The 23249-nt window shown below is 42.4% G+C and overlaps 2 protein-coding genes across 6 annotated transcripts in view; both read right to left on the bottom strand.

The window, feature by feature from the left end:
- Positions 1 to 419: 419 nt before the first annotated feature.
- Positions 420 to 21945, bottom strand: LOC147203365 (myelin basic protein-like). Of its 4 annotated transcripts, XM_086112786.1 has the most exons (7): positions 21680 to 21945; positions 9032 to 9136; positions 8879 to 8905; positions 8410 to 8439; positions 5598 to 5681; positions 5473 to 5491; positions 420 to 1615 (listed from the first exon to the last, which is right to left on the bottom strand). In XM_086112786.1, exons 1-6 carry the CDS (start codon positions 21797 to 21799, stop codon positions 5489 to 5491), a joined length of 369 nt encoding a protein of 122 aa, XP_085968912.1. In that variant the 5' UTR covers positions 21800 to 21945; the 3' UTR covers positions 420 to 1615; positions 5473 to 5488. The 4 variants fall into 4 exon arrangements, with proteins under 4 accessions (XP_085968912.1, XP_085968914.1, XP_085968911.1 ...); XM_086112788.1 differs by lacking the exon at positions 8410 to 8439; XM_086112785.1 differs by lacking the exon at positions 5473 to 5491.
- Positions 21901 to 23249, bottom strand: part of LOC147203366 (myelin basic protein-like) — a 40589-nt gene continuing 39240 nt past the window's right edge. For both annotated transcript variants that reach the window (XM_086112784.1, XM_086112783.1), the window contains one exon: positions 21901 to 22199. In XM_086112784.1, the coding sequence (XP_085968910.1) occupies positions 21901 to 22199 (299 nt within the window). The remainder of the gene's footprint in view (positions 22200 to 23249) is intronic.

Consider the following 23249-nt stretch of genomic DNA (forward strand, 5'->3'; position numbering starts at 1 on the left):
TGAACATGTACGTTCACAGTAGACATTGGCCTGTAGATTATATCTAAATCGGATGCAAAGTGTAGGAACTGCAACAGTTTTATTGTGCTTCCCACCTTTTAGGTATTGGGTCAAATTAGTATTGCTTCATTCAGAAGAATGAATGTAAAATAGAAATGGGTTTGCATGAGGTTTTTTTTTTCTATTCAGTGTGCCCTCTATTCTCCACGATGTTATTTCTATGCTTAGCTCACCATAACGTCAGAATACATCGGGGCGGGGCTATCGGAGAGGTCTGAATAATACGAAATGAGATGTTTTTGTTGTTTTTTTTAAACTGGAAGAAAACCATCAAATGTTGGTCTTCCCAGCTGCAGAGACACAAAAATCACTTTACTTTCATTCATGTTCACGTAAAGCATCACACACTATGCAAGGTATGGGGCTTTTATATTTTTATTTTCAGGTAAGTGGCTATATAATTGATTAAAAAGGAGCGTCTTTCTTTACATTCATTCAGAGGGTGCATGGGAAGCAGATTTACAGACACACATTGTAGATCGATGCCACATTTGATGCTTGCACGCACACAAAGTTTTTAATTCATCCGAAATAAGGGCGGTCTGCATTTCGGTGAGCCATTATTTGGTTTCTTGACATCAGGACAGAAGCACCACGGACGTTTTCACTCACACGTAATCGGGGAGCACCTTTTTGAAATTGTGTTTTTGTTTGTTCGTTTCAGTAATCCACAAACCGAAAACAGCAGTAGGTTTGAGCAGGCAAGAAGAGATGCGGAAGACAAAAAGAGAGACTAAAAAGAAGCTTGAAAGGCAGGAACTGCTGCACGTTCAAAGATTAGCGACGTGCACGGAGGGGAAAATTGCAATGTGCCGTTAAAATGTATGGAACTTATTAGAAGTGACAAATGTACGTGTTGTTTCAGTGCTCGTTGCGGAAAATATTTTAAGTGGTTGAGAATGTCAATCTATAACCACAATCAGTTAAATGACAAACATGTAGATCACATTGAAGACAGCACACCTACCAGAAACGGGGAGGTGGTTTTCACATTACAACCGGACAGTAATTTAAGTGGAGTTAATTGTGTCACAAAATTATAACGCAGTTTCCTTTTTATGTGCACAGGAAGAGTGTAAAGACATAGACACAGACATGACGACAAGACAAAGAGAAGGAGCGGGCTGGTTTCACAATAAGCAGCAACAACAGCCAAGTTAAGAATTTTTCCTCTCCCAATCCAGATCTGACTCTTCTCAGCATTTTTTTTTCTTTTTTTGTGTGTGTATTGTAGTGAAATCAGACAGGACCAAAACTCAAGCACTTTCTACAGTCATGGCAGTTGTTAGGGAAGCACGAGAGCGGCTTCAGGGTCACCTTCAGGAAACCACGTAGGCAGGTAACAGATTGCGTGGCTATCTGCCAGCCATTGAGGGAAAAGGCACAACAGGGCAGACGACCAGGATTTAGACACTATTATGTGTTATCAGAGTCAAAGGTAAATTTTCAAGGTCACAAAATTGTATTTTCTTTCTCTCCTTGCCCGCATCTTGTCCTTTGCTTCTAAGGGGATGTTGGAACTTCAGCGCCTGGCCGGAGAAGAGCTGCGGCTTCCCTGCGCAACAGACAAGATATGAGTGATGAGTTTGTGTACAATAGGCTGTGTCAAAAAATTCCAGGACTAGTGGCACAAAATACATCTTTTCAAACCCAACCTATAAACCTAACAGTTTTCCCCTTCAAATTGGCCAAACAATAAACCGACACGTCCACAAAGACATCACGCACGCTTTGCTTCATTCAGTGCGCGACAAGAGGCGAGAGTTGTGGCCGTACAAATTGTGGCAGTCGCAATATGACGACGCGACTGTTTGCGATGTTCTGAGCATCCGAGAGTTCCCGACTGAGCAACTGCACAACTCGCTTGAGCCGTCGCTGCGTGGATTCCCAGGCTCAAGGGGGTCAGGCGGCTCGTTCTGAACACCCGTGTACGCACTTTCACATTTTCACAGAGGATATTACAGTTGGACACAATGACCTCTTCCTGGATCAGGCTGGTTTCAGTTTGCAGAAACAAAGGCAAAGAGGCTGCAACGTCATTCCTGGCCAACAGGATGTGGAGGGTGGGGGTAATATTACTCTGTGCGGCCATGGATTCGGAGGGGCTTGTCCATGCATGCTGTCCTTGGGTCTTACAACACTCAACGTCTCCTCGCCTTCCAAGAGGAACTAAGAGACATCCTCCTGACTTCACACCCTGAATATGTTTTCAAGAGTACTGTTGTGTGCAATGCATTATATTTTTGCATTGTGTTGTGTTACAGTAGTGTACATGCAGTACTTTTTATAGATTTGTACTCTTCATATGCAACTCACAAATCGAAAAAAAGATCTAAGAAGATCCGTTACTGTAAAGTTTCTAAAAATATGCATTGGCGGTTATGAAACAAAGAACCTTCTCACAAATTGAGCATTGTGTTTTCAGTTGTTTTGCTGTAGTGTGTAACGATGCGCAGAGTGTTCACATTTTTGAATGCTTTGAGCTGCTCTCTTGGTGTGAAAGTTTCAGTTTTGAAGTGAGAAGGTGTGGTTGTGTTCATGTAGCTTTAGAAAAGGGTGTTGTGTTTGGACATTTGGGAACATAGAGGAAACTTTTGTGAAATGCGTTTGAGCATTTGAGAAAAAACGTAACATGGGTACATACATACATTTGGCATGAGGTGAAGAGGCGGTATGCAAGACGGATGGAGGGAATGATAGACTTTTTTAAGATGGAAATTGATGAGATCACACGGAAAATTCAAATAGAAAGTGAAACCAAGTGAGGGGGGGGGGGGAACTACAAACCCAATTCCAATGAAGTTGACATTTTGTGATAAACATAAATTCATCCTTCATGAGGGATAAAAAGAGAATACAATGATTTGTGAATAATGGTCAAACCTATATTAAATTGAATACACTACAAAGACAATACTGTATATTTAATGTTCAAACTGATAAGCTTTATTGTTATCAGCTAATATGCATTAACTTCAAATTTTATGGCTGCATCACGTTGCAAAAAAGTTGGGACGGGTGGCAAAAAAGACTGCCAAAGTTGAGGAATGCTCATCAAACATCTGCTTGGAACATCCCACAGGTGAACAGGCTAACCTGGGCGCAGTTGGGTGCGATGATTTGGTATAAAAGGAACTTCCCTGAATTGCTTAGGCATTCACAGGCAACACTTCAGAAAACCAAAGTCAATCAACACAGTTCAACTTAAAACTTGATTATTCAAAGCAAAAACCGTTTATCAACAACATTAAAAAAAAATGCCGTGGCTTCTCTGGGCCCGAGCTCATATCAGATGGACTGAAGCAAATTGGATACGTGTTGTGTGGTCTGACGAGTCCACATTTCAAATTGTTTTTGGGAATTGTGGTCGCCATCTCCTCTGGGCCAGAGAGGAAACAAACCATACGGGCTGGTATGGACGCACAGTTCAAAAGCCAGCATCCGTGATGGTATGGGGCTCTGTTACGACTAATGGCATTGGCAACTTTGACATCTGTGAAGGCACCATTAATGATGAAAAAGGTACGGACAGGTTTTGGAGAAACATATGCTGCCATCCAAGCAAAGTCATTTTCACGGCTGCACCTGCTTATTTCAGCAGGGCAATGCCAAACCACATTCTGCACATGTTACAATAACTTGGCTTTTTAGGAAAAGAGACTGGCCTGCCTGCAGTCCAGACCTGTCTCCCAATCAAAACGTGTGGCCTACTATGAAGCTTAAAATATGACAACGGAGACCTCGGTCTGTTGAACAGCTGAAGCTTTACATCGAGCAAAAATGGGAAAGAATTCCACTTACAAAACTTCAACAATTAGTTTCCTTAGTTCCAAAATGTTCATTGACCATTGTTCAAAAAAAATGTAATGTTACACAGTGGTAAACATGACTCTGTCCCAACTGCTTTTGAACCTGTTAATGCCATAAAATTCTACGTTCATGATTATTTGCTAAAAAATATCAGTTTGAACATGAAGTATCCTGTCTTTATCTATTCAATTAAATATAAGTTGAACATGATTTGAAAATCATTGTCTTCTCATTTTATTTATGTTTAGCAGAACGTTCCAACTTGATTGGAATTGAGTTTGTAGAAAGAAGTCGAAACCTGAGAACCCAAGCTTGTTATTAAGACTTCGGCCTCTCAGAATTTGGAACTCATTTTGGAAAGTGTTCTGCGATTGGCTGGCAACTGGTTCAGGGTGTCCCCCGCCTACTGCCCGAAGACGGCTGGGATAGGCTCCAGCACCCCATGCGACCCTTGTGAGGATAAAGTGGATTGGAAAATGGATGGATTTTGGAAAGTGTTCATTTAGTATTTCTAACACTGGTAATATATGACTCGATTTGATCACGAATGTCTATGTTCCACTCATAATAATTAACAACCTTGCCCCCCCCCCCCCTTCTGCATTGACAGTGGCAGCAAGCTTGTCAGTGTGAAAGCAACTTTGCAATGTTCATTTTTTTTGCCCCTTGGCCCACCGAAAACCATTTATAGCGTCTTAAACATGCAAAGCAAATGAGGTTCCAGCTTTTCAACTTGGATTTTGTTGTTCATGCTTCAGCTCGGATGCTCTGTTTTTGTTGTTTTAGACTCTCTTATACTTTTCCCACTCAGTGCAAGGAAGTCCTGAGAAAAACAAGGCTCTAGAGGTGGCTGTTGTGATTCACGATTCATTCGTTATTCTTCAGAAAATACAGTACCTGAAAAGAGTGAAAATATCCGGTAAATAGAAAGGGGGAAATGAATTGAACCATAGCTAAAAGGTAATTGCATTCCACATTCGCCCTGCTATGATTTCTCCAACTCACCTTCGCAAAAGAGATCGATAGTGTGACGCGAGCGAGTCAGTGCTAATTACACACGTTACATAAGTTGGTCAGTGGCGTGGGCACTCGCAAAGCTTAATTGCAACAATCTAGCATCTGCAGGTGAGGATGTAACCCATCAGGGACATTTCATTCCACTCTCGGCATGTGCTAAAGGTAGAGCAAGAATGGCTGACTAATTAACACTTAACACACTCGTGATGCACAAAGAGAGTTGTGTGAAAAGTCGTTTTATGAACTAACAACTTGCTGAACATGACATTGTGCACACAGTGTTTTAATACTTGTGTGTTCGTTGCGATGGGGTCATCCGCTAACGGTTAGCCACATGAAAAGAAGTTGATGATAAAGCGTAATCATGTCAAATGAGTGCCCACAGTTGTTGGCCCTGTCATGAGAAGCGAGTGAGTGGCGTCTCCGGCGGCATTAGAGATGCACTTGCACAAAGCTCGACTCATATATTTTGCGTGCCGATGCAATTGTGGGTTTAAAAAGCTGCCGTGGGCTTGATTGATGAGATGAGGATGAGGATGTTTTCTGAACTATTCAACCTCGAACCCAAGCAAGTCAGTTACTCACGCTTCTGTTGTTATCATCACTGAGGTAGAAACAAAAAGATAGAAATACAATTTTCACCATTTTAAACGGTGAGGAAATTTAGAAACCATTTAAAAAATGTATTTCATTCTTTTTTTTGTTGTTACCATTTTGAAGATCCTAGTCAGGGTGCCTTTGCCGTCTCCTCCACTGGACCTCTTGGCTTTAGCAGACTGTGACTTCTGGTCACCCTGGGGAAAAAAGGATTCAGTTGCATAGGTCAGGATGAAGACGTTTTGTGAGCTTCCATACAAATGAATTCAGAACAGTTGAGAAGGTGAGTAAACAAGATTGATGAGGTATCGCACTGCTACTCACGAATGGCATGAAGAACGTTAACAGATGACATTGGTAGAGATTGTGGGGTGTTAAACAATGAAACATTCGTGGACATCCATCCATTATTTACACCATTATTGAAGGATTCAGCTGACGTTGGCTGAGAGGCAAGTGCCACCCTGGACTCAGGACATATCAGTGGTGCGCAGTCAAGGTCTGCGCGACCTCTATTCTGGCCCAAACACTTATCAGAAGCACTGTGGTACATTTACAACTTCGATGAATTATTATCATTATCTTCATTTTGTAGCGTGTGTCTCGGCTGCACGGCTTTCAGTCCTTTGTCCGTTCAGTCATTTCTGTCCAATTCAGTTTATACGTGTTGCTATATGCTAAATGGAATTTTCCCAAGGCCTTCCGACTCCCTGGTTCATCCCCCCCAAGCAGATTTTAGATTCAACACTGAGCATCTTCATGTCTACGCGAAGAGTGACATCAGCATTCTTCTGTCTGTTCCGATTGATTGATCGAAGCGGCTCAAAACAATGCGATTCATAATCCTACATAGGTGACTGTAGAGGAGAGGATGAATATGGGGCTTTGTTAAAAGTTCTCATTTCCAAGGCAAACCTTTGTGAGGATAGCTCAGCCAACACGACAGCATGCTGGCTGACGTCGAATTGCAAAAGAATTTATTTGCCATGCCCAGAGCAGCAGCAATGACTGTAGCTAGCGCTAGACGGATTTTGTCTCAACAATAAGCATCTGTGGTGAGTATGATTCAATTCATTTCAAATTTTGATCATATTTTTAGATCAATCTTGGTTGTGAACTGCTATACTGGAGATCAGTGGTTCTTAACCTTGTTAGAGGTATCGAACCCAACCAATTCATATGCATGTTAACCGAACCCTTCATCAGTGAAAAATGAAAAGTAGATTTTTTTCAAATTCAAGAAAAAAAAACACATTTATTAAAAACACAAAAAAAGTAAATACAATTATATGGCCTAAGTATAATTTTTTTTAAAATTTGGATGACGTACTATCAGGACAGTCACACGAGCGAACAAAATTTCCCGCAATGCTGATTGGACAAGCAGTGTAATGTGATTATCTGCAGCAGGCGTGTCATAACTAATTGATATGTTGAGTCGGATGGGTCTTAACCTCCATGGCAGAGGCTCCATCGAACCCCTGAGACAGATTCACCGAACCCCTCGGGTTCGATTGAACCCAGGTTAAGAACCACTGCTGTAGATGTTTGGAGTTTATGTAATGGGATATAATAGTCTAACTGTTTCTTGTTTTAGGAATAATGGTTTTCTTCCCCAGATATGCAAAATATCTCCGCCTCTTTGTAATCTATGTTATGCTGGTTTTTTTCAATAACTGAGGTAGACTATGTCCAAAATGCACTGCACGCCAATGGGACATGCAGCCTACACATGAAACCATACACGTGGGATTCTGATTAGATTTTGTGGAATTACTATATCTTCTTGTGATAATGGACACGCTGACCGCTAGCCGACACCGACAGCAAGACATATCAAGAAAGAAAAACGATACTAATCAGCTCACAAGGAGTCTGTTCTCTGTTGTCTCGACGGCCTTTTTGTGTTCATTTCCTGACACCATCTTGAGCTAAGCGCAATTCATTTGGAACATATTTCAAGACAGAACTTTTTGCAAATCAACACACCACCAAAAAATGTTTTTAAAAAAGTCTTGAACCCATAATTTGAATTTGCACAAAGTCAACATTCTCAGGGTTCACAGCAATGCTCCAAATGTAAAAGCTGAGAACCAAGCCGCGTTATAATGCCATAACTTTGCAACTGCCAAAGGACACGGATGTGTTAATTAGCGTTACACAGTCATTCAAACATGAAATAAATGATTACGCTTCACTCTTAGCTCCGTGATAACTTGTCTCAGCATTAACGTGCAACCTCAACAGTCTGTCTGTCTGTCCATACCAGTGACGTATTGTGAAAGGCGGAGCAATTAAATGATCTCTTCCATTAGATGGCAGGAAATAAACAACCAACAGGGACACCACATGCGTATGTCCTGTCCGTGTATACAGTCAAAGCAATATGAAAATCCCCTTTGTGTGACTTGTCAAATCACTCCGACGTCTAATGGTAGCTCGACACCGCACATAGCTGCGACGAGGGTTGAGGAGGAGGAGGAGGAGGGGGGTTGCTGTCATGTCCTTTGATGGATCATCAGTATTATGCCCGCAGACCGTTTTTATTCGATTGGCATGTCAGATCACAAGAAGAATGTCTCGTGACCAACGTGCGAGACAATTGTAGTTTCAAGCAGGTTAAGTAACATTTAGTACCACGTCCATTGTAATAAATAGTCTCTTTCCCAGCTATTTACGATTGACATTTATCACACACAAACAAACTCGCATGCACTTATGCATGAGTTAAGTGGGTGGAGATGGTTAAGATCGTTAAAAAAAATAAAAATAACGGACACAGAGTCAATGAGGCAGATTGGCTGAAGTGGTCGATGTCGACTAAAGGAAAACATCAGGTGTGAAAGTTTTGATAGTGACCTTGCCTGGCCCATTGCTTCAATGAGCCATGATACCACTGATTTTTGCCGTTGTCAAAGCACCTACCAGGCCTATCTTGGCTGCTAGTCCTCTCCACTGGACATATCCAGAAACAAGAGACAGGGGACAGGAAAGGAAGTAAAAGGGAGAAGGAACTGTTAGAATTGCCAGTCTGTCTGAGGGGAGGGAAGTCACAGGATCATGCGGGGATGGCAAGGGTGGATGAGAAAGTACAACGTGAGAAGAGGTAGAAGAAAAGGAGAGCAAAGCTAAGGCTAACATTAAAACGGACACACTGTGACAGAGAAAAGGGCTTTTTCCCCAATGGCGCGATCTGCTTGACTGTATCAAAAATATTTAAAGATTTAATTATTGCCATTGCGCTATTTGTTTAACTTGATGTCCACATGTTCAACTTTCACATTTGCAATTCAAACGACCTGCTAAGGCTCATTTTTACACCACAATCTATATTATCTATTTGGTGCCAATGCATTCATCATTGTGTGTCGTATGTCATGTTATGAAGACTCACCCTTGACTTTGGGGGGGCGGGAGAAACCTGAGAGAGAGATTTAATGGGAGAAAGGAAGAGTTTGGACAGAGTTTGCTAGCACGCATACAAAGTAGCAGAGTTGTGAAGAGACTATTGGCTCCTCCAAGTTGTTCAGAGCTGCACTTCACTCACGATGGTGCGGAAGAAGTGGACGACTGCGTTCTCTGGCCCTCGCTTACGGGGGGACGTAGCAGAGGCTTTCTGGGTGGTGGGAGAGAGGGCACCACGGAAAGACCCCTGAGAAGAAACAAAAATATTGGACAAACAATGATAAACCATTGTGCTCAAATGTTTCCTGTTAATCGTCGTCACAAAAGACTTAGAAATAACTTGCAACGTAGGCAAGGCACAGCAACTTTATTGATATCATACATTTCATACATTCATTTGACAATTTTCAGGAGCAAAGCCGAGAAAACAAAAAGAATTTACACCGACAACATTTAAACACATTAACAAAGGACTATAAAAACAATTAAAAGTCAAGTAAAGAGCTTTGTTACAGCTGTAGCTGTTGTAAAAACGCAACGTAAAGAAAGTTGTATTGAGTTGAACTGTATTCATAAAAGCAATCAAACGTAGGGGGGGGGGGGGGGAGCAACGTTTTTAACATCGCTTTAGAAGCATATACCATCAGGGTTGACTTCACTTCTGTTGGCAGCTTATACTACTTGCCTGCAGCATCACAGCTAAATGTCACTTCAGTGTTTTACTTTGAACTTTGGGCTCCACCAATTGATGCAAGTCGACAGATCTCAGAGCCCACCTGGGTTTATATTCAATCCGCCTTTCTTTAATATATTCAGCACCCATTCAGTGATTTATAGACTGACAGCAGAATGTTAGAATTTCTTCTAGATTTTATTGGGAGCAAGTGTCAAGCCTTAAGGATAAGGATGTGTATATATATGTACACATTCTTATCCTATACATATATATATATATATATATATATATATATATATATATATATATATATATTCATAGATAAAGGGCAGAGGAAAGCCATTGTAGTGGATGTAGCAGTCCCAAGTGATGGAAAAATCAGAAAGAAGGAACACGAGAAACTCGAGAAATACCAAGGGCTCAGAGAGGAGCTGGAGAGAGCCTGGAAGGTAAAGGTGACAGTCGTGCCTGTGGTGGTCGGAGCACTCAAGGCAGTGTCCCCCAAATTAGATGAGTGGTTGCAACAGATCCCGGGAACAACATCGGACATCTCAGTCCAGAAATGTGCAGTGCTGGGAACAGCAAGGATACTGCGCAGAACCCTCAAGCTTCCTGGCCTCTGGTAGAGGACCCGAGCTGAGTGAGGGACGGACACCACCCAAGGGATGAGACGAGGATTATTTTTATTTTTTATATATATATATATATATATATATATATATACACACACAGTACACACACCCACACCCACACAGAAGGGGAGTGGGGGCGCGGCCGGCTGGTTCGCACGCTGGTCTCACAGTGCAGGGGTGCAGGGTTCGATTCTGGCTCTGGCCTTCCTGTTCTCCCTGTGCCTGTGTGGGTTTTCTCCGGGTACTCCGGTTTCCTCTAACATTCCAAAAACATGTGTGGCCGGCTGATTGAACACTCTAAATTGTCCCTAGGTGTGATTGTGAGCGTGAATGGTCGTTCGTCTCTGTGTGCCCTACGATTGGCTGTCAACCAGTTCAGGGTGTCCCCCGCCTACTGCCCGAAGACAGCTGGGATAGGCTCCGGCACGCTGGCAACCCTTCGTGAGGAAAAAGCGGTTCAGATAATGTAGATATTTTTTGTTGTTGTTATCCTACCTGTCTGTGTAGGCTAAATTGTTCACTCAAATATCACTTCTCTGAAATTGCTTCCCCCTCAAAAACAATCTGAAGTCCAAACAAGCCACCCTGCAAAGCAGTGTTGGTTGAAATAGCCTCATAAAGTCCATTTTTCCTTGAAAAGTAGTGGAAAGTGAATTTTCAATCACGGTCCCATGTCATGCTCCATCATAAACCAAGCTGACCCAATGAGAGGATGGATAAATTCACTCGTCACAGAGCCTGTGGAATGGCTTTCCAGACGGGAATCTACAATCTGATTGGCTAAAAGAAATGTGTGTATTGTATATGTGTATATGTGTGCGTGCGTGCGCACACCCTTGGGGTCCAGGAAGCATTGGACAAAATATGTGCATGGCAACACATCGAAGCTGAAATCTGATTGAACCAAAAAATAGAACAATTAACCCACAAAGGACTGGAGTTATGTAGCGAAATGCGTTGCTGTCACATTTCACTGATCTCGTCAATCCTAAATGAACCTGCAACATCATCGAAATCCCTGAAGTAGACTTTCACTTCCTGGGTTGCCATAGAAACATACTGTAGGTTTCTTTGTAAATGTGGTCCTTCATCGCAAAAATTTAAGGTGTAGCCACCTAGAACAACAACCACAACCACACACACACACACACACACACACACACACACACACACACACACACACAGTGTGAGAGAGAAAGATGTCTGGTGATGGAAAATTTTGCCTGTTGCTCTCAATATCCATCTGCCGTTTAATGGACTGTACGCCTGTGTGTTCACGATGGGAAAATAATTTGACGGATGAATGATTTTGCTGGTTCGATTGGCCATACACAAATACACACACACACACACACACACACACACACACACACGTGAGTTCACGCAGTTAAGCAAGGTACATCAGTATATATTGTACATATAGAGTTCAAAATATATTTTTGAGTAAATAAATGAATAAAGTGGGTAAAACATTTGGGCATGGTCATTTTATAAGTAGCTGCCATGCTTAAAAAGTGTGGGCACTCAATGAAGCATTAGCAATATAATTACCGTCAGATGCTCATTTAGATGCTTTGACATTACTATCGTCCATGCCTTGCATCAAGAGACTGAGCCTTTCCATTTGTGTGTGAGCTAAGAAAACATCTAAATCATTATGATTATGACTGTTATTACCTCAAACAACATTTGGTCTCAGCAAGTTGGTTAATTACGGCAACATAATAAATGAGCCTCATAAAGGAATAAAAGATAGAAACGATCAGTTGGCATACCATTATTACTGTTGCAGGCCACGAGAGAGAAAAAGAAATCCTTTTCCACCCAGGCAGTATGTTTATGAGCTATACTTTTCTCTGACCTCATTAATGGAACACTAATGCTTGTGATTAGATGTGGCGTGTGGAACAAAGAGAAGGGTGATCAGACCACACATTTGGAGATTATAATGCTTTGTAAAGGGCTTTTGATGTGCGTTCTCATCATGTATTTGTTTGAATGGTGCATCCACCTTCTTGTTGAAGTGCTGCCAGTGACCTCTTTATTCTTACTTAAACCTAATTTTTTTCCCTCAAATGTAGCTGTCTGGGCGTTGTGTATGATGGGAACTTGAAGAGATCAAAAGAGGGATATAAAAGAACCTCTGCACATGTTGCCGTGCGCTAAGCATAAAGAAAATGTGGCATCTTAGGTGTTGATGTGTGATTCTCTCCAAGGCATGTCGGAGTGCTCATGTAGCTGAAAAAATTCTGAAGATGTGCAGTATTCAGATGTTAAGAGGAGACGAGAGAAGACTGTTCAGAAGCTTCTGAACAAAATACATGTGAATGCTCAAGAGTTGCCAACAGCTAGCATGCTAACATTTTTAGTTTTTGTTTCCCCAATAATGTGAATTTCTCTCATACCTCACTCAATAGGTTCTAAAGTGCTAAATGATAGTAAGTACAGAAGCACGAAAGACAGGTACACCTGCCAATGTTTCCTCCGGAGAAAAGCAAGTGAAGGCCCAATAATTACACGTCTTAGTGTTAAGAGTGATCGATCCTCCACCATCTGCTCAACTGTAAATACACGTTGAGTATTTACGATTGCAAAGTTTGACACGTGTGTCCCACACCAACCCCTGAATGTGTGGTGCAACGGAACAATAGCCAATAAAGAATCGATCTGGAGCTCAAACTGCTGCAGGGGTGAAAGAAAGAGATGTGCCAATGGTTGCCTTTTGTCTTTATAGCTTTTTAATGTTTTAATTTTGATTCATTCTTGAAAAAAAAATAACCCCGCAATGTTAGATTTTTTTTTTTACTTTACACTTTTCTATTTCTGCCCCACAAGTCACACTTTTGTCAGTGCCTTAATTCCCAGGCCACCAGTAACACTGATGCGCAAGATGCATTGTTATTTAAAAAAAAAAATAGCCAGTCTGGCCAACCACATTGTTTTTTTGTGGCCCAATAAACGCAATCAAATATGTCAACATATTCCATGCAAGGTGGATTTGTGTTTTTCATTTTGCCAGAGTTATGCTCTTCATTTTCGCAGTACGTCAGTATCAAATTTGCAGGCTCCTTCACTTCTTTCTGATATTACAAACATTTTCTCCCAACAATTCCTCAGCACTGTCCCTGAAAGGCTTAAACCAAGGTTGAACCTGTTGGCCACAATTCCAAAAGGTAGATTTGGTGCAAACGCAACAATTTCCATCACCAAAAGTGAACTGAAGTACAGTGAAGCCAGGTGCTGGCAGCATCACACTTTAGGGCTGTTTTCCTTCAGCTGGAACTCGGGCCTGACAGTACTCAAGGTGAACAGAATTAAAAACAGTTCTAGATACAAATCAGTTTTAGCACTAACTCTTTGAACTTCTGTGGGAAAGCAAAAATATATCAGGAAAAGCTACCAGAACATCTGAACTCGATTTGAAATTAATCAGAGGTGGCCGTTTTGTTCCAACTCCCATTTAACATGAGTTGAAATGACATTGGTTAATTGTGAACACAACCACTTTCCCATTTATAAGAGGGTGCACACACTTTTGCAGCCACCTGATCTCAGCCTCCCATCTCAAACATTTTCAAATTTAGTTGCAGGGGCGGCCCGGTGGTCCAATGGTTAGCGTGTTGACCTCACATTGCAGAAGTACCGGTAGAGGTACAGTATCATCGCAGCGGGTGGATGGAATCTTGCTGGGTGTTCCATGAACCATCGAATTGTCATAACTTTACTCCAGATTAATACAAACCACAATTCCAATTAAATTGGGATGTTGTGTGAAATGTGAATAACAAACAGAACACAATGATTTGCAAATCCTTTACAGCCTATATAGCTGTGTAGAGTTTGCATGTTCTCCCCTGGCCTGCGTGGGTTTTCTCCGGGTATTCCAGTTTCCTCCCACATTCCAAAAACATGCATGGCAGGCTGATTGAACACTCTAAATTGTCCCTTGGTGTGAGTGTGAGCGCGGATGGTTGTTCGTCTCTGTGTGCCCTGCTATTGGCTGGCAACCGGTTCAGGGTGTCCCCTGCTTACTGTCCAAAGACAGCTGGGATAGGCTCCAGCCCCCCCCCCCCAACTCTTGTGAGGATAAGCGGATCGGAAATGGATGGGTTAATTTAGTTGCACAGGTTATAGGTGAGTCTCACATATACACATATAAACCTATACACATATAGGTTGGTCTCACATATACATATATATACAGTATATGTATATATATATATATATATATATATATATACATACACACACATACCGTATTTTCCGCACTAAAAGATGCACTGGATTATGAGGCGCACCTTCAAGGAATGGCTATTTTGTAAAGTTTTTTCATACATTGGACGTTTCGCATTATAAGGCGCAATCTACAATGCCTCCACTAGATGGTGCTATTCTCCTTCCATTCAACTCGAGAGGCGTCCGTTCATGACCTGAAAAACGTAAATTAACTATACCGTACTTAAATGAAACTACAAAAATTGAAAATAATGCATCAAAACAAAATCAAGTGAGGAAATCACAAAATGAATTCTTTAATAAAGCAGCGACAGAGTTCACTGAAGCAACAGCAAGTTATAACATTGGAAGCATGTTTCCAGGAAGGAGCCATCTTGGAGCCGACGTATTACCGTAATGACCATACACAAGACGCACTGGATTTTGAGGCGCTCGATGAGCTTTTAAGAAAATGGAAGACTTTTTGGTGCGCCCTATAGTGCGGAAAATACGGTGTGTGTGTGTGTGTGTGTATATATATGTATATATATATACTGGTATATAAAAATAAACGGGTGTAAAGACTTTTTATCCACTGTAGAGGCTAAAACTTTCAGTCATAAAGGCACTCTGAGGGAAACCTTAACTACCATGTGGCATCAAATATTCATTATTCAATTAAAATGAAATTAATGACAAAGCCTCGGAGGAATGTTTGTAATTGTAACCCTTCATTATTTTACAGGTGAACAGAATTGCAGTTGATGATGTTCGAATGTGAATTGAACACCCCAAGCGGTCATCTGATTCATAGCTGTGACAGCCACGTCAGAATGTTGGCAAAATTATTCTGTTTATGATCTACATTGTATCTTTTGACACAAAGTAAAAATAACAAAGTCGTTCTTTTTGAGAGAGTGGCATCACACAATGCATTATGTGAGGAAATTCCGTCATCTATTTAGCATTCAGGTTAAAGGTCAAATTGTGTTTTGTAGCGTTGAGGAAAGGGCAAGGTAATGATCACAAGTGGCTCCCCCTGAGGTTGGAGGCCACTATGAGGTCACATCGATCTCTTCATAAAACATGATACTGAATTCAACACCGAGAGGCCATGAATAACAATTTGGCGGCTTCCGCTCTATTCCATTCTTGCACTTTAGGCGCACCATTTGAACGATGACACATTTGAGAGAGACTGGCAATCGTTCTTCCGCTTGGCTCAGTTCTGATTGAATGCCTCAATGTTTTTTAAAAAACTAATTACATGGACTGTACAGGGCGACCCCGGACCTTCACAGTGTAGAGATACCGGGTTGCCCTGTACAGCATGGTTCAATTCCAGCTACGGCCTCCCTGTGTGGAGTTTGCATGTTTTCCCCGGGCCTGCGTGGGGTTTCTCCGGGTACTCCAGTTTCCTCCCACATTCCAAAAACATGCATGGCAGGCTGATCGAACACTCAAAATTGTCCCTAGGTGTGAATGTGAGCGCGGATGGTAGTTCTTCTCTGTGTGCCCTGCGATCGGCTGGCTACCGGTTCAGGGTGTCCCCCGCCTACTGCTCGAAAACAGCTGGGATAGGCTCCAGCACCCCCTGTGACCCTTGTTAGGCTAAGCGGATCAGAAAATGGATGGATGGATGGACTGTACATTAAAAGTAACACGTATGAGATGTGGCTTTGGATATATTAACAGAATACATGAAACAACTCAACCAAATTGCTACTAACACCTCCACACGCGTCAACACCGGGCAGTGAGAAGACAGAAGAGAACAAATTATACAAAGACTGAGCATTACATACCCTCCATTGATTAAAATGTGGGCAACATCCAAAAGGGGCAAACGTAACAATTTTGCAAACACACGCAATTTGCAAACGCTGATTCTATCGTGATCGTTTTCAGTGAAGGGATGACAATTACCCTGTATGTAGTACTCAGTTGTGGGGACGTAGGTCTCTCTATTCGTGAACGCAGCATACCACGCCTACCGTTCGTGTGTACTGCTTCTCGGTTCTGTATCCTGGCATTCTGTCACTCATAGAATATACTTTATAACAGCTGTGTTTGTGTACAAGTCCATGCAGGCTGCGTATGATGTGAACCTTCAAATTCTGCATTGGTGGTGTCTGTGCCTGATAATAATCCTATCTGTTCCAGCCACCATTTCCTTGACAAAAGCAATTTGTCATTAGGTTGAGGGTGCACGATATGAATAAAGACAACAACCCACATAGAAAACAGCGTGTTCTTGGAAGGTGACATGAAAAGTTAGGCACCACATGTGAACAGGAACCCCCGTTTCCAGCATCATGAATGTATGAATAAAATGTCGTGCCAACTATGAAATGCGGTTAGATTTGGTTGCTTTTTGGGTGCAACATTATTATCATAAGCAATAAGCAATGGGATTTGTGTCTTTCTCTAAATACAGTGGGGTGATAAATGAAGGTCTGCTCGTTTCTCAAACTGTTATGTTCGGAATTCTGACTGACACTCCAGCTTTCAAATGTATGGTAGAGAGCTAAAATGAGAAAAATGATGAACCAAAGTCTGCTTTTAGAAAATTTTCCCCATTAGCTTCCAAATGAGATGAAGCAGGTGTGTTTTTCATTATCGGGTAATGAAAAACATAGCTTTCTTTTGTTACAGTGACTTGATTGAGTGAACCTTCAAAGACAACAACAAGATCACAATGTATGCACAAGCAGAATGTATAAATAGAGTTGGAATACGTTTTCAAAAGTGAAACTCAAATCAATTGCATGTTCTAGGTATTTTGACATCCCTGCAGTTACTGAACTAATTTAAAGCAGAGTTACCGTCACCTTGGGTCACAACACAGAAAAGCAGCACATTACTTGCTCTGACACGGAAAAATGATACAGTACAGTGATTGCAAATTGTAAAGTCACTTAAAAATAGAGCAACACATTTTATCTTGTCAGTTGTTAGGACAAGGTAAAAAAATTAGGTTTAAGGTTTCTTTTCTTTTTCAGACAATTGCCTTTAAAAAAAAAAAAATAATAAAATAGCTCAAAGGCTGAAGTGACAGCCGAAACTGTCAGTTTTTGTCTTCAACCCCCCTCAAAAAAAAAAGAAGACAATTCTCTGGAAAAAAAAAAAGAAACCTTCAACCTAATTCAACTAATAAGAAGACAAGATGAATGTAATAGCGCTAAGCTAAAAAGAAGTTAGGATGGTCTCAATTAAACAGAATAAGCACAACACTGAGGACAAGTGGGCAGCAAAGCAAAACCAAAAAAGAAGTGCTTCATGTTGTTAAAGATTTTTAATCAAGCAATAATCCAACAGCTGACAACAGGTTGAGGCAGGGAACAGTTCACTGGTCCCAGTAAAGAGTTCAACGTAATCAAATACAGTACAAGTATCCATTGTAAAGATGACACTTGAAGGTCAAAGACGTCAACCTGAGGGAAGCGACTGATGAGAGGTAGGGAGAGTGTGCCCCTGCTCCCTCCTCCATCCAAGACACAGGCTCCAAATCTGATTTAATGTCTTTGTGCAGTAATTATACCTGTATAAATAACATTAAAAACAAGCTTTCTTCATGCTGAATTCTAAATGTGAACGAAAAACGACATAAAATGCCGGTTCCAATTGGCTTGAAGCAATAGAGGTGGGCCAACTGCATCTTAATTTCTTGAGATGTGAACACTAATTATATGAAGGCAAACCCTTGGTGACTACATAGATCTTGATAAAAACACACACACAGTATGTTGCCTATCATGACATTGCACAATTTGTTTCATTAACATGTTCCCTGATAGGCTTACCAAAGCAAATAAAACAAACAAACAAACAAGTGTGATGAACGGGAATGAACAAAAATATTTGTGGCAAATGTCAAATAATTGTTGTCCTGACGATATGCCAGAATGACATCACAGTATGTGGGAGGGAAGATGCATTTTCACACTCCTTTGAGATCTTGCAATTACCTCACCAAAGCATACTGTTATGTGCTCTGCGGGGACTAGCGGAGGAAAATAATTCAACAATGGGGAACAGTTTGTGGCATGGTTTCGCCAAGGTAAAGTCATCGGGTTGGATTAAAACGAATATGCAAACAATGCTAACTCATATGAGGCCAAAATCTGCGTCCTCTTTCCGACAAAACTACAAGTGGCTTGCTTTAGATTCAGCTTTAGTGTGTCATAGCTGAGGAGACATTTGTCAGTCAAGTTTGGAACTGGACACTAGTTGATGCCGTTAACTAACGTAGCAACACAGATGGCCATGAAACTGACCCCTTTTTGCTTTTTACTCAATGACGCTCATCATAATAATGCAACTGAGAGCAAAAACCTGAGTCAAAAGTTGTAGAGCAATACAGTTCGGTACAAAAGTATTTGGAAAAAGATGTTTGATAGGGGGTCGCTCCTCTGTTTGGCATGGTCTGGACCAACGGCATTTCATGGTTACGATCAGCGCGCAATGAACTGAGTGTGCGTTTGATTATTTTATATATATTTCAAAGGTGACCACTAAAGGTGGCATCTCTCAGAGCGAATGTGGCAAATATTGTATGTATATATATATATATATATATATATATATATGGCAACAAGGAAAGCGGCTATGGCCAAATACCTCCAGCGAGTGAGGCAAGTCCTAAGAAGCCAGCTCAATGGCAAGAATAAGACCCGGGCAATAAACAGCTATGCCCTGCCAGTGATAAGATACCCTGCAGGAATAATAAGGTGGCCAAAGAAAGAGATTCAGACCACGGACGTTAAGACCCGAAAGCTCCTAACCATGCACGGAGGGTTCCATCCCAAATCCAGCACCCTGAGACTGTACGCAAGCCGAAAGGAAGGAGGCCGTGGACTAGTGAGTGTGAGAGCCACTGTCCAGGATGAAACATCCAAGCTCCATGAGTACATCAAGGAGAAGGCTCCAACGGATGACGTACCCAGAGAATGTCTCAGACAATGGGGAACAGAAGATGAGGCGCTGGAAGAGGGACCATCATGGGAGGACAAGTCCCTACACGGGATGTACCACCGGACCATAACTGAAGTGGCCGATCTCAAGAAGTCCTATCAGTGGCTAGAGAGGGCTGGCCTGAAGGACAGCACAGAGGCACTCATCCTGGCTGCTCAGGAGCAGGCCCAGATATACCACACCAGACAAGACCCAAGGTGTAGGTTGTGCAAAGAGGCACCTGAGACGATCCAACACATAACTGCAGGGTGTAAGATGCTGGCAGGGAAAGCTTACATGGAACGCCATAACCAGGTGGCTGGCATAGTCTACCAAAACATCTGTGCGGAGTATGGACTGGAAACCCCAAGGCCAAAATGGGAAACACCTCCGAAGGTGGTGGAGAATGACAGAGCGAAGATCCTGTGGGACTTCCAGATCCAGACTGACAAGATGGTAATGGCGAACCAACCAGATATCGTGATCATAGATAAAGGGCAGAGGAAAGCCGGTGTAGTGGATGTAGCGGTCCCAAGTGATGGAAACATCAGAGAGAAGGAACACGAGAAACTCGAGAAATACCAAGGGCTCAGAGAGGAGCTGGAGAGAGCCTGGAAGGTAAAGGTGACAGTCGTGCCTGTGGTGGTCGGAGCACTCGGGGCAGTAACCCCAAAACTAGATGAGTGGTTGCAACAGATCCCGGGAACAACATCGGACATCTCAGTCCAGAAATGTGCAGTGTTGGGAACAGCAAGGATACTGCGCAGAACCCTCAAGCTTCCTGGCCTCTGGTAGAGGACCCGAGCTGAATGAGGGACGGACACCACCCGAGGAGGGGTGAGACGAGGAATTTATATATATATACTGACCCTAGTGAGGATTAAGCGGTTCGGAAAATGGATGGATGTATATATATATTTTTTTGGGTCAGGGTTCGTTAAAAGTTGCAAAAGGTTGCAAAGACGGCAAACAGTTTTAATTGTCACAGTTTTTTTTGTCGCCATCAAATTTTGAACATGTTAAAACGTCTGCGCGAGAACCACTGTCTGCAAACGTTAAAACTGTGAACATCTGTCAAACGTTTTTGCAACCTTTGAACGCACCCGGTGAAAGGAGAACATTCAGGCCATGCACAAACAAACGCAAACCTTCACCTTCAGATAAGGCCAAAAGGAACAGAAGCGGATTTTATATTTATGTAACTGCATAACCGATCATATCATTTTCACACCTGAGGACAATTCACAGTCTTCAATGAAATAATTTTTTTGAATGTGGAAGAAGGGCGAAGTACCTCCAGAAAACCCACACAGGCAAGGGGAGAACATACTAACAAAATCTGAGCTGAGATTCGAACCCCGAACGTCAGAACTGTGAGGCAAAAGTGCTAACCCCTTGTCCGGCGCGCTGCTGTGACCTGAATCACCTTTCCAGATTCTGCCCATGAATCCCATACATCCAGAATTGGAGGAACAACTGCATAAAGCGGCATTGTTGCGAAACCTCTCGAATCCGAAATTTCCATTGTGGCGGTACACAAAGGCAAAGTTATTCAAAGGCTCTCACTGGCCAAATATTTTTGAATGTAACTGTGTATTGAAGCATGGTAGCACATCGTTGCGGTCTAATAAAAAGCCACGCTGCACCAAATTGGGCGTTTGTCGTGACATCCTGACATCAACGAAGAGTATGATCAGCCCACGACATTTGCTGATTTGCTTTTATTGGACTGCAACAACTGTGCTCCTCGGTTATATCAAAGATATTACTTTTATTTTTTCACTTGGGCTTCAACAGTCACCAAGGATCAAGGATAAAATACCCAATATTGTAGATTTATAATAATAATAGCAATAATTTTAGTCTTTCACAATCCTTTCGGGACATCCCAGACCTGTAATACGTTGGCTCTAAAATCCAGATCATGAAATGAACAGAGGCATCGCAATGATATCACCTGTACAACATGAACTAAAATGCAGCCAAACAATAATACCACGGCTTTTTTAGTACCATTCAAACAAAAGCACAAGAACATCAAAACATGCTGTGTCAATCACACCCTTTGTGACCGTAAAACAGTAAAAGCATGACAACCCCAGCCCAAATTAGCTTTATGAAAACTCACAGCCCAAAGACGACTGACCGCAAAACTAAACGAAAACACCAAAGCCTATGCGGATAATTTTCTTTGAACCAAAAGATTTTGAGTTGCGTTCAAGAGCCAGAAGTAAAAAGTGTCTCTGGAAGAGAACCGTCTGATTGAACTGAGTTAGCGGAGAATTTTTCACTTAAACTATCTCTGGCCCCTCACCTTGCTCTTCTTCTTTTTGTCCACTCCAAAGAATTTTCCAATCTGATCCAGAACGCCGGGGTTCTTCTTCCTGCGGCCCAACCCGAAGGCGGCCTGTGCGGAGCTGCTCGCCGATGCCATGCTTGTGAGAGTCGTAATTAGTGGTGGAGTTGTCAAAAGTGAGGGATACGTCTCTCTTACGGCAGAGGATGAGATGGAAGCGGGAGGGAAGAAAGGCTAGCCTAGTCTAGGTCCTGTTCGGGGCTCTCCGACCCGCACTCTGAAGCCGCTCCGCTGTGCTCCTGGATAGTCTGCAGCTCGTCCGATTCAGAGGGTCGGTCTTTGAAGGTGTTGTCCTCTCGGCCCGGGGCATCTCGGGAGAAGAGGCGGGCCAGGTGGGGGCGCGGTATGGCAGCATCAATGTCAGCTGTGCTGGCGGAGGTCCAGGCCGAGCGGGGGCCCTCAGCGCCTGTGGAGTCAGTCACCGCCGGCTTCTCCGAGATGCAGCCATTGTTCTTGTTTGCATCTCTCTCACTCGTTCCTGCAAAGGAACAACAGGGGTCACTCATGGGCTCGGGCCTGCATGGCACGCAGCACGCTGCACGAACACAATGGGCTCTTTTGACCACACTGCGCCCTTCCTGCCGCTGGGTTAAGAGGTCCAAAAACATCGGCATTTGAACCAGAATGAACTTTGACTGATCTGCCTAGTTTTTCCAGATCATGAAATCATTGCAAATGTCAGACACAGATAACCCAAGTAGACATAAAATGATGTTTTTAAATAGTGATTTTATTCAATGGGGGGAAAAAACGATTACTTGGCCCTGTGTAAAGTACTTGCCCGTCTTGTCAAATCATGAATTACCCTTGGCTAATCACATTTTTATTGGAAAATTATCACTCACCACGGCCAAGCCCGATTACTTCTCCAGCCATTCAATCAAGAAATCACTGAACCTGTCTGACAAAGTGAAATCAGCCAAAAGATCCCAAAAAGCTACGACGAAATGCCGCGATCCAAACAAATTCAAGAACAGATGACAAATAAAGTAATGGACACCTATCCGAGTGGAAATGACTACAAAGCCATTCCTAAAGCTTCAAGACTCCAGCGAACCTCGGTGAGCGCCATTATCCAAAGATGGGATGGCGGTGAACCTTCCCAGGAGTGGCTAGTCTACAGAAGTGACCCCAAGAACACGAAGACGACTCATCCAGGAAGTCACAAAGAAACCCAGGACCACGTCGAATGAACTTCTTGCGTCCCTTGCCTATCAGTGTTCATGAGTCAACAAGAACGAAGAGACTGCACATCCATGACAGAGTTGAAGAACACCAAGGCTCATCTTACTTTTGCAACGAAAACATGAATCATTCACAATAATTTTGGGAGACTATTCTATGGACTGCAAAAGAAAAGTTGACCTTTTTGGAATTTCCCATTTACTCGTCATGTAAATTGAGCATTTCTGAAATAGGACATCATGCCAACAGTCGAACATGATGACGGTAGCGTGACACTTTGGAGCTGAATTGCTCTTTTAGGACCTGAACGACTTGCTGTCATTGATGGTACCAGGAATTTTGC

The sequence above is a fragment of the Hippocampus guttulatus genome, chromosome 6 (genome assembly GCF_054856545.1).
Source record: "Hippocampus guttulatus isolate MCC_2025c chromosome 6, RoL_Hgut_1.0, whole genome shotgun sequence".
Taxonomy (NCBI): Eukaryota; Metazoa; Chordata; class Actinopteri; order Syngnathiformes; family Syngnathidae; genus Hippocampus; species Hippocampus guttulatus.